Here is a 12,356-nt window from a genome sequence, read left to right on the forward strand (position 1 = left end):
TTGAAATAGGTTAAGAGGGACAAAGAGCACACTTATCTTGATGAACCCTGAGTAATGTATGGAGTTGTTGAATCTTTATATTGTATACCTGAAACTAATGTGATACTGTACGTTAATTATACTTCAATTAAAAAAAAGAAAAAAGAATAGACATGTCTTAATATTATCTTTCCTTGCCGCTAACCCAGGTACCTGGAAGGTGACCGTTCCATTATTAGCTTTGGTTTTTTTTTTTTTTTTCTTGCTTTGCTGACTGGTGAATTTTCTCACCTTCAGGTGAGTGGCACAGGCTGGACATCAGCACAGCCAGAAGCATCTTCTTCGTCACCAAGGAATGTGGAGACCACTCCAGCTAATAATGAAGGTAATCTTCAGAATTGTCGTGTGATGTTATCCTTTGGTTCAATGGCTATGAAACTATTAGAAAATAAGGTCCTGTGGGGCACCCGGCTGGCTTAGTTGGTGGAGCACGTGACTTTTGATCTCAGGGTTGTGAGTTTGAGCCCCACGTTGGTGTAGACGTTAGTTAAAAATAAAATCATTTTTGGGGCGCCTGGGTGGCTCAGTCGGTTGGGCATCCGACTTCAGCTCAGGTCACGATCTCGCGGTCCGTGAGTTCGAGCCCCGCGTCGGGCTCTGGGCTGACGGCTCAGAGCCTGGAGCCTGCTTCGGATTCTGTGTCTCCCTCTCTCTCTGCCCCTCCCCCATTCATGCTCTGTCTCTCTCTGTCCCAAAAATAAATAAACGTTAAAAAATAAATAAATAAATAAATAAATAAAATCATTTTTTATCTTTTTAAAAAAAATTTTTTTTTAATTTTTATTTTTGAGAGAGACACAGAATGTGAGCGGGTTAGAGGCAGAGAGAGGGGGAGACACAGAATCCGAAGCAGGCTCCAGGCTCCGAGCTGTCGGCACGGAGCCTGACGCGGGGCTCGAACCCGTGAGCCGTGCGATCATGACCCGAGCCAAAGTCGGTCGCTCTACTGACTGAACCACCCAGGTGCCCCTAAAAATAAAATCTTTTTTTAAAAAAAAAGGAAAGAGAAAATAAGATCCTTGTATTTCATGAAGGAAAGATGCCCATGGTACATTATATAGTGGGGGGGAAAGATATTACCAAACAGGAAATATGATCTCATTTTTGTAAAACACTGAAGCAAAAACATATACACACAGAAAACATTCTGGAAGGTACATACCAAATTGTTAACCAGAGAATAAAATTACCGAATGAATTACTTTTACTTTCAACTTGATATAGTTTTGATGTGACTGAACTTTTGTAATGTGTCTCTGTTACTTCTACGGTCAGAAAACAAGATTTCCATTTTAAAACCGATTCTATGAATAGTTGGTATCTAATGATTTACCTTTGGTGACTTTATTATAGGATTGTATTTATCGTACCTGTACTTATGTCCGTTGCTCGCATTTAAAAACATCACTTATGTGATAGGAATAACAAGGATCAAGATGTCAACTTTTCTGGTTTAAGACTGAGCATCTTTTGTTAGCCGGAAGGCTTGAGCAAATTAACAACAAGGTGACATTTGACAGCTACGTGGGCACCCTGGAGCGTGGCCGGAAGGGCTGGCTCGCATACGCCGAGCCCGAGCCCGGAGCTGCTTTGGGGAACTTGAGAGAACCTCGTGAAGTAGCAAAGACCAAACACTCCACCAACTTTATGACTGAGAGGCTTACTCGAGAAACTTCCTGGCGAGGGTTTTGCTGGAGGGTTGGAGAGAGTGACTGATACTTATCAAGAAGAGAGTCCTGGGAGAGTGGCCACTCAGGTCTCTGTGAGTGGGGTCGGGAGCTTGCTGTGAGGAAAAGTCACTTCGTTTGCACTGAAGTGCAGGTGTAAGGGTCGGAGTGTCTGAGATTGCAGCAAACTGCAGATTTTAGGACGCCGGTTTTTCATTTTACTGGTCTTAGGAGTAGACCTGTCAGTGAACCAGGACGGGAACCCTTTGCATTCTGGGGAACAGTGGATGAGTTGGGACAAGCGTCTAGCATTTTGGATAAAATATTACAGTAAAGTAGAATTCCTTCTTTACTCTTTATACCAAACAAAATGCCGGTGGGTCAAGGATTTAAATATAAATCATGAAAGTATAAAGGTGCTGCAAGAAAACGGATGGAGGTTTTCTGTCCTCTCAGAACCGGGGAAGCCTTCTGTGCATGTTCAAGCCTCGTGAAAGGAAGAGATTAACGAATCTGTCACAAATGCAACATTTCTGTTCTGAAGAGATGCTTTAAAGACAGGTGATAAGCGTTTTGCAATTCATATATAGACAAAAAGCTTGTTCCCTTCATATGCAAAGGATGCTGGCCTGGCTGGGTTTTGTATGATTTGCAGTCTGTGATGTTTTGGCACATTTCATTTTTTGTGCCTGTGACCCTAAGTGTCTGGTAAGAAGACAGACACCTTTCTTTTTTTTTTTAATTTAATTTTTAATTTTTTTAAATTTACATCCAAATTAGCATCTAGTGCAACAATGATTTCAGGAGTAGATTCCTTAGTGCCCCTCCCCCATTGAGCCCCTCCCCCCTCCCACGACCCCTCCCAGAACCCTCAGTTTGTTCTCCATATTTATGAGTCTCTTCTGTTTTGTCCCTCTCCCTGTTTTTATATTATTTTTGTTTCCCTTCCCTTATGTTCATCTGTTTTGTCTCTTAAAGTCCTCATAGTAGTGAAGTCATATGATATTTGTCTTTCTCTGATTGACTCATTTCACTTAGCATAATACCTTCCAGTTCCATCCACATAGCTGCAAATGGAAAGATTTCATTCTTTTTGATTGCCGAGTAATACTCCGTTGTGTATACATACCACATCTTCTTTCTCCATTCATCCATCAATGGCCATTTGGGCTCTTTCCATCCTTTGGCTGTTGTTGATAGTGCTGCTATAAACATTGGGGTGCATGTGTCCCTTCAAAACAGCACCCCTGTATCCCATGGATAAATGCCTAGTAGTGCCATTGCTGGGTCGTAGGGTAGTTCTGTTTTTAGTTTTTTGAGGAACCTCCATACCATTTTCCAGAGTGGCTGCACCAGCTTGCATTCCCAGAAGACAGACACCTTTCTAAGTGGCGCGTAGCAATTCAAGTCCTTAGACCCACACTGCCCTGTAGCCGCACTGGCCCTTCGGCCCTGTTGCTTGCAGTGGGAATCTGTCCTCGGTTGTCATGTTGCCGCCTCCTTCCTGGAGTCTCTGCGCGAACGCCTGTCCTCAGAGAGGCTGTGTCCACCCCACGGACACTCCCAGTCACGACCACATTTATGTGTGGTCTCCCTCTTAGCTCAGCTCGGCCTGGTTCTGGGAATTACCACGTCCGTGTGTGTCCCTTCCCTGGGCTGTGAGCCCCTCCAGAGGGGGATTGTTTTTTAAGAGAAGGAATCTACCTGAGCCATCGACAGGTTTGTCATTGTCCAAAAGGACAGAGGAGAAAAAATAATCCCGACGCTCTCCTGGCTAACACAGAGACAAGGCGAGCGTTGTACCTTCTGAAAGTACCGATGGCGATTTGAATATTGTTACTGTTACAACTAGTTAGCAGAAGAGGCCTTTGGAGGTTGAAGCGTACGGGGCCCTGGAGGTGTCCCTGTGACCTCTGGAGTCCAGGTGTCTCCATTTGATTTGCTAACAGGAAACTGAGATAACTACATGCAGAACAAGATTCTGTTCTTGTAAATATTTTAAACCCTGCATTCTTAGCCACAGAGTTTCTCCAAAAGGTTTTATTGTTTAGAATTCCACCTCCCCCTGGGGGCGCCTGGGTGGCTCATCAGTTAAGCATCCGACTCTTGATTTCCTCTCAGGTCATGATCTCAAGGTTTGTGAGTTCAAGCCCTGCGTCACGCTCTGTGCTGACAGCGTGGAGCCTGCTTGGGATTCTTTCTCTCTCCACCCCCCTCTCTCTGCCCCTCCCTGACTCTCTCAGGTGCATGCTCTTACTCTCTGTACATAAATAAACATTAAAAAAAATTTTATAGGGGCGCCTGGGTGGCTCAGTCGGTTGAGCTCAGGTCATGATCTCGTGGTTCATGAGTTCGAGCCCCGCGTCGGGCTCTGTGCTGACAGCTCGGAGCCTGGAGCCTGCTTCGGATTCTGTGTCTCCTTCTCTCTCTGCCCCTCCCCCGCTTGTGCTCTGTCTCTCTCTGTCTCTCAAACATAAATAAATAAATGTAAAAAAATTTTAAAAAGTTCTTGTAATGGTAAAATAGAATAGGGAGCTAAAAAGAAAACCAATAATCGACAAACTTGGGTAACACGTGGTACCGAGCAAGTTGAATGTGTCGTATATTCCAAAGCACATTTAATGAGTATATTTTCTGCATTGATATCAATATGTTTAACTTTCAGGTGGACCAGAACAAGGACCAAGTGTGGAAGGTCTTAACGCACCAACAAAGGCTGCTCTAGGTAATGTGCCTACGACTCCATATTCTGATTCAGACAGTGAGATTCGTTAAGAGAGAAAGATGAATCCTGGCTTTCCATTCTGCCTAGAATGTGTAGAGTAATCCGGCATCATGATTACTAATCTATTAATAAGATTTTTATCGAGCAAAAATGCCGTTCCCCTTTAGGACCAGCCTGAGGCCCGTGAGTGGCGGCAACCAGTGTGGGGTCCCTGGCTGAGCTGCTGAAACTGTTGATTTGCTCATCTGTGTTGAACTGGGTTATGTTCCCAGCATGAGCAGAGGGCAGAGCGACGTCTCCTAGAGTGTTCTTCTCTTTCTGATTTTACCAGGATCTTTAATTTTTCATCATCAGGGAATTATACTCTGAAATGAGCGCACATTGCATGGCATTAATTGGAAAGCAAGTACTTTGGTGAAAAAATAGCTGAACTATTAGAAATGTTCCAGATATTTTCATCCCGAGTTAATAGCCTCGTAGGAGGTTGGGAGCAGATTATGTGAGTGCTTTAACATGGATCCAAAAGAAAGTGATGGAAAGAAAAACTTCCATAGATACCTTTTTCATACTTGGCACGTAATGATGTTATTCTCTCGTTAGGGCTGAATTTGAATCTTTAGTTGTGTGTGGTTTTATGCTGTCTTTTCTTATTTAAAAAATTTTTTTTTAATGTTTATTTCTGAGACAGAGACAGAGCATGAGTGGGGGAGGGGCAGAGAGAGAGGGAGACACAGAATCCGAAGCAGGCTCCAGGCTCTGAGCTGTCAGCACAGAGCCCGACGCGGGGCTTGAACTCACAGACCGCGAGATCATGACCTGAGCCAAAGTTGGTTGTTCAACCGACTGAGCCACCCAGGCGCCCCTATGCTGTCTTTTCTTATTAAAGCACATTCTCATCTTTGTAAGAAAAAAGTTAAAATTTTATTCTTACTGGGTCTCTTAAACATAATTGTAGAAACAGAATGTGTAATCTATGATTAAAGTTTACCCAGAAAACGATTTTTAAGAAACTTTATCTTAAAGCCTCATCTGTTTTTGTGCAATTTAGAAAGCCTTGCTACTCAAAATAATGGAATGCTTTGTAATTCTCATTGATTAATGTGATAAATCTGTATACAAGTCAGGGTGAAAAACCATACCACGCTTCCGTTGTGTGCATAATGCCTGGCTAACTTTATATCTTAAAATAATTCTAAAAGTTTTGAAGAGCAGAGCTTAAGAGGAGAGTTTGTTCTAATGTATTTAAGAAATGCTCCGAAGAGAACAATGAATGGGGTGGGGTGGGGTGGGGTGGGGTGGGCAAGGCCAGGCTCTTCATTTCTCTCTAGTGTGGTGTGCACAAAATGTTTTCTGTGAGCTTGGATCCTACGTAGAAGTGCCGAGAAACTCGATTTTAACAAAGCTCTCTTAATCTGCAATACACTCGTGTGCTTGAATGTTCTGGGTGACCAACTAAGGTGGAAAATGTTACAGTCTCTTACATAATATGTACAATATGTTAGAATTAAAAAAAAATACGCTAGAATTAGAAAAATTGCGTATTTCTATTGGTCTGACTCTCTACTTTTTATTTTTTGACAGAGGTGTCCTCTATCATAAAAAAGAAACCAAATCAAGCTAAAAGAGGAGTAAGTATTGCATATAAATATCTGGTAGTTTGGCTTTAAAATAGCCTATGTTCTCAAGAAAGCCACCTTTGTCGTTAAAACATTTTTTTTAATGTTTATTTATTTTTGAGAAAGAGAGACAGAGCGTCAGTGGGGGGAGGGGCAGAGAGAGAGGGAGACACAGAGCTCAAAGCATGCTCCAGGCTCTGAGCTGTCATCACAGAGCCCAACATGGGGCTTGAACCCACGAACCATGAGATCACGACCTGAACTGTAACCGACTGAGCCACCCAGGCGCCCCTGTCACTTTTTTAAAATTTATTTTGAGCCATGGGGCGCCTGGGTGGCGCAGTCGGTTAAGCGTCCGACTTCAGCCAGGTCACGATCTCGCGGTCCGTGAGTTCGAGCCCCGCGTCGGGCTCTGGGCTGATGGCTCGGAGCCTGGAGCCTGTTTCCGATTCTGTGTCTCCCTCTCTCTCTGCCTCCTCCCCCATTCATGCTCTGTCTCTCTCTGTCCCAAAAATAAATAAATGTTGAAAAAAAAATTTATTTTGAGCCATATTGTAATAATAAATGTGACTTTTTTTTGGAAAAAGAGAGAGAGAGCGCATGCACACGAGCTGGGGAGGGGCAGAGGGAGAGGAAGAGAGAGAATCCCAAGCAGGCTCCATGCCCAGTGCAGAGCCCAACGAGGGGCTCGATCTCAGGACTATGAGATCATGACCTGAGCCAAAGTCAAGAGTCAGACCCTTAACCGGAAGAGCCACCCCAGTGCCCCATAAATGTGGCTTTGATAAAAACCTAGGTTTTGTTCCATGAGGTGAATGTTATACATAGTGAGGATTTTCTAGAATGAGTGTTCGACAGCATTTCTTTTGCTAATGACAGAATTCTAAAAAATCAGGAGAGGCCCTGTGGGAGTTCCTGTCGTGTTTGCGTTTCTAATAAGGGATGCTGTCACCAGGGTGTGATTCCTGATGTCCGTCATCTTACTGGCTGTGTGATCTTGTTCAAGTCAGTTAACCTGCACCAGACTTGAGTTCCTCAACTAACCTGGGGATAACAGTAGTGCCAACTTCACAGCGTTGTGAGGACTAAGCGAGAGAACAAATATGAAGTGTGGGTTGCACTGCCTGGCGGGTAATAGACCTCAGAAAGTGTTAGCCGTTAGCTGAAGCTTTCAAACAGCGTGGGTCGAATCTAATCTTCTATATCTCCTAGCTTGGGGCCAAAAAAGGAAGTTTGGGAGCCCAGAAACTGGCAAATACATGCTTTAATGAAATTGAAAAACAAGCCCAAGCTGTAGATAAAATGAAGGAACAGGAAGACCTTCTGGCCAGCGCGGCACCTAAGGAAGAATCAATGTAAGTTTGATTTAGTTATAGTAGCATGTGTTTAGTGAATAAGGCTATTAATCAAACAACTCTTGAGATTTGCTTTCAAAATGCCATTTAATTTTTTTCAGTGCTGGGGAGGGGGGAGTTGCCTGGATTGGTGAAATTGGAATGATAATGTGGGGTACCTTGAAGTCAGGCCAATCGTTTTGATGAAGGGGGTGTATTTTGGAAAGTGAGTTTGGTGATGAGATTAGGAAACTGGAAACCAGGAAGCCAGTCAAGAGAATTGTAAGTAGACATTTCAGGCTCTTGAGAGGTTTTCGTTTGTGTTGGAAACAGAGGAGCAGTGTGGCCGCCTGGAAAGTGCATGTGCTGGGTATAAAAACAATCGTAAGGAGAGAAGAAAGCAGAGTGAGCACAACACCTAAAGGAAAGGCAGCTTGGGTTCCTAGTTCTTATGTGTGCTTATTTTATTTATTATTTTATTTTATTTATTTATTATTATTATGGCTTGAGTTACTATGGACGGCATAATGAAGAAAATAATAATGCTTATTTTATGAGGCTTAATGCTTTGAGGGTTAACTTAGTTAACGTTTATTAAAGTGCATCAAACAGTGCCTGGTAAAGAGTAAGTGCTCAACCGCTGTGATTTCTTGTTATTCATGCTAGCAGCTTGCTAAGGGATGGATGTTCTAGTTGGTAAATCCAGAGAATTGGAAGTTGTTGTTTCTCATTGTCATTTAACTCCTAGAACATAGGGGGCAGCACTAAACTGTAGTTAGACTAAACGTGGTTTGAAATGCTTTATGTAAAATTTGCTTTGAGCTGTGGTCACAGACTTCACTGTAATTTCTCTAAGCTGGGATCCTGACCCTGAAAATGGGGGGAAGGTCCAACCTGAGGTTTAGACTGCTTCTCTTGGTGTTTGGGAGTGGGCTCTGTGCAGATTGTTCATGCGTGGTTTTCCTGGAGCGTGTACAATCTAGAGCCTGATCAGAACAGAAGACACGGAACACGAAGCACCTGCTCCCTCCCTGCAGGGGGGGTGGATGGAGATTAGCGTATTGTTCGAGGCAACACCAGCCCTAACTCGAATCTTTCACTAGGACGGTTCAGTACAGTGTATACGCAAAGATGCGGGCCATGGGTGTTTATGAATTTGATTTGGGACCTGCTTTGACAGCCTTCCTGGCCGTGTTTAGGACAGCCACGCCACTGTGCCCAAGACACTGTCCTCCCTCTCAGACCCGTCGCAGCCCCATCCCGCCAAGCCAGGGCTGCGCCAGCTCCGGGAAAGCACACATGTCTTATCCTAAAGACGCAACAGCGTTATTTTTCTGCAAGTTAATTTTTTAACGGCTGTAAATAGAGTTATTTTCAGTTGAGTAAACTGTCAAGGAACGGCATTTTTCTCTGTCTTCAGCCTGTGAAACTCTAGCTGTCTGTCCTAGTCCTCACCTGCTGGCGGTTCCTGGGCCCGCCCTCAGAGGAGCCTGCGCACAGTGGGTGGGAAGATGAGGGAGAGGAGAGCCGCCCCGGAGCCCCTTCCCTTGCTTGGCCTGAGCGGCTTGGGAGCCTCCCCTGAGCAGGGCCTGGGAAACACGGAGCCCTGACTCCTTCGTCCTGTGGGCGTTGCCAGCCCCGCGTTACGGGAAGCCCAGGTCGGAGAGCAGGTGCTGTTGGTGGCAGTAGCCTCGGTCCCAGCCAGATGCTGAGAAGGAAAGCTCTCCCATCTCACATCTTCCCAGTGGAACGTTTTCTTCCCGGCCGTTCATCTTCTCCAGAAGAATCTGCCGCTCCGGTTTTATCTGTTCGTGGTTTTCGGGAGATCTGTGGTCTTCCTCCAAAAAGTTGACGCAAGAGTATCATTTATTTTCTGAGTGATAAAACTGGGGACGTGGTCAGACCCTGCTCTGTAGGAATAATGGTAAAGAAAACAAAACTACCAGATTAAAACAAAACAAATCCTGACTAAGGAAGGAAACAGCAGCAGTGTTATTTTTTTTTTCTGTTTTCTGTTCTACTCTTTTTTTTTTCTAGTAAGAAATTTAGTTGTCATTCCCTGTTACTACAGGAAAATGTATTTATATTATTATGGAATTTACACGGTGCCTTTCTTATGAGAAATTCATGAGATTTTGCACAATTTTATGAAACAGATAATAGCTTAGAATTCCTGATAACATGGGTATATCACCTTTCAGGGCCCCCAAGTTTTGTTGCTGTCTTACTAATATAAAATACTCTTGTTATTGCATAGTTTTCTTTATGAAAAATTAAGTATTTGTAACGTTTTTAGGAATCTGAGAGCAAGGGACAGTGTTGGATACCTCTTTTTACCCCTTTGGTACATCATTTGTAACAGGTATTTGATAAACAGATGATTAGTGTCTGACTAGTAGCACAGAAGGAAGGTTGGCTAAGAAATGAGTGCTCTTGGAAGCCTGATTCTATAGCGGTCCTCTGAAGAATCTTTTGCAATTAAGTAACTCCGTCTTAATTTATATATTTGGTTTTTTAAAATGCTTATTTATATTTGAGAGAGAGAGAGAGAAAGAGAGCTCAAGCAGGGGAGGGGCAGAGAAAGAGGGAGACAGAATCCGAAGCAGGCTCCAGCCTCCGAGCTGTCAGCACAGAGCCCGACGCGGGGTTCAAACCCACGGACCGTGAGATCGTGACCTGAGCTGAAATCAGACACTTAAACCGACTGAGCCACCCAGGTGCCCCTTAATTTAACTACTTGTAAAGTCAAATATATGTACAAACCAATGCAACTAACCTCATACTTTTGCTATGTAATGCAAAAAGTATAAATATTAGCTCAAGTAAGAAATTCTGCTTTTTACTGTCCTACGTAGACTTAATCTTAACATGTATTACGTTATTATGCGGCAGGTAGTATATGATGATGTGATGATTAATATATGATGATAGGTGATATGAACTAGAACAGTAAGGTAGGGTCAGCAGCAACCAAAAAGCAGGTGTAAACTCATTCAAATTTTCTTGAACATCTACTCAAAAAAGACCTTTAGGGGAAAAAAAAAAAGCCAACTCGCCTTCATAGTTGTTAATTATGGAAAGAAGCACGAAGCTCAAATTATCAGTGACGTGTTTAATTTCACTTAGTGTTTTAACTTGAGAACACAGAATTAAAGCTAAATTAAGGAGCCTTTGGTTTTCTGGCAGCGTTTCATCACTGCGATTAGCCTATAAGGATCTTGAGATTCAAATGAAGAAGGACGAGAAGATGAACATGAGTGGCAAAAAAAAGATAGAGTCAGAGAGACTCGGCATGGGGTTCGGAAACTGCAGGAGGTACGTGGCTTCCAGAATTTAAACGTTGCTAATCGTGCATGGATTTTCCTTATTGGCGTCAACTGGGAAAGTATTTTCTCATGATTCCTTCCTTTCTTCCATTGTTTTACTCCTCTCTAGTATTCAACCTAGCATGAAAAGTTCCAAAGTGAGTCAAAGCAAAAAGGAAATAGGCCTGACTCATTGTTAAGCGGATGCTGCAGACAGAACTAATATGTGTGACTGCATCTTGTGTAATTAGTTCCAGTCCTCACAAAGGCCCAGTATTTTTCGATGCTTATGCCAAAAACTATATATGCCATTTTTATTGCTCATGTTTTTTTTTTTAACATTTATTTATTTTTGGGACAGAGAGAGACAGAGCATGAACGGGGGAGGGGCAGAGAGAGAGGGAGACACAGAATCGGAAACAGGCTCCAGGCTCTGAGCCATCAGCCCAGAGCCCGACGCGGGGCTCGAACTCACGGACCGCGAGATCGTGACCTGGCTGAAGTCGGATGCTTAACCGACTGCGCCACCCAGGCGCCCCATATTGCTCATGTTTTTAATCCCACTAACGTTTTTGTTGAAAGTATAAAACGTTTATTCTTTGGTGAGCACAAGTGTCTTCCTGAACTGATATAATTCCTCTCCATTTTATTCTCTGTTTTCTCCAGTGGTATTTCACATTCCGTGACTTCAGATATGCAGACCATTGAGCAGGAGACGCCGATCATAGCAAAATCAAGAAAGAAGTACAGCGATGACAGTGGTGACCCATATTTTACTTCCAGCTCAAGGTAACCCACCCCAAATCAGCCTTAAAGCGTTGTTTTAGAAAGTGGTCATTAATGTGGACCTACTCGCTTATTTGCATTAAGAGCAAATACAAATCAGTTTACTTTGTTGCTTTTACAAGCTTTGGCTGGAGTCAAGGGTGTCCTTTGGAAAATTATTGGGGAAAGATTCATAAGTGGACAATGCCTGCGAGATGTTTATAATAAAATCAGTGACCAAGAGTTGAAAATAAAGTAGGAACTTGCAGGGCGCCTGGGTGGCTTAGTTGGTTGAGCATCTGGTTCTTGACTTTGGCTCAGGTCACGACCTGAATTCAAGCCCTGTGTCGGTTAGCACAGAGCCCGCCCGGGATTGTCTGTCTCCTTCTCCCATTTGCCCTTCCCCTGCTTGCGTGTGCTCTCTCTTTCTCTCTCTCTCTCAAAAATAAATAAACTTAAAAAAAATAAGAAGTAGAAATTGTGTTTATCTAAGTGTGAAATTGGAGAACAAGGCAAGAGCCCAAAGGTCCGTATCCTTTAGTTTCAGAACAAATAGCAAACACTATTTGTGTGTGTGTTATCAATTCATGGAAAACACTAGTACACTCTGAAGGCTCTCAGGGTCAGCTAGGTGCTGGTCCTTCAGCCTCCACCATCAGATTGGGACCAGTTGCCTAACTTCGGTGTAAAGGCAACCGTGGCAAGTACCACGGTTCAGGTCCAGGGGCCTGAAGGGCAGGGAGAACAAGTTGAGACTTGAACCGACTCACCATGTGAGGTTCTTCCAAGAACCTGACCCATACAGGAGAGTCCTGCTAAAAAGGCACCATGTAAACCTGGGCTGTGAACTGGAGGTGAGCACCAGCTGAGAACACAGGGGTGAGAGTGTAGACCCCGGTTCAGAC

At 43.6% G+C, this 12,356-nt stretch overlaps 1 protein-coding gene across 2 annotated transcripts in view; it reads left to right on the forward strand.

The window, feature by feature from the left end:
* ARFGAP3 (ARF GTPase activating protein 3) overlaps positions 1 to 12,356 on the forward strand; it is a 54,215-nt gene that overhangs the window by 20,091 nt on the left and 21,768 nt on the right. For both annotated transcript variants that reach the window (XM_040490637.1, XM_040490638.1), the window contains 6 exons: positions 277 to 364; positions 4,372 to 4,431; positions 6,013 to 6,059; positions 7,260 to 7,402; positions 10,568 to 10,696; positions 11,353 to 11,475. In XM_040490637.1, coding sequence (XP_040346571.1) covers positions 277 to 364; positions 4,372 to 4,431; positions 6,013 to 6,059; positions 7,260 to 7,402; positions 10,568 to 10,696; positions 11,353 to 11,475 — 590 coding nt within the window. The remainder of the gene's footprint in view (positions 1 to 276; positions 365 to 4,371; positions 4,432 to 6,012; positions 6,060 to 7,259; positions 7,403 to 10,567; positions 10,697 to 11,352; positions 11,476 to 12,356) is intronic.

This window comes from Herpailurus yagouaroundi, unplaced genomic scaffold, assembly GCF_014898765.1.
Source record: "Herpailurus yagouaroundi ecotype Mexico unplaced genomic scaffold, PumYag 182, whole genome shotgun sequence".
NCBI lineage: Eukaryota > Metazoa > Chordata > Mammalia > Carnivora > Felidae > Herpailurus > Herpailurus yagouaroundi.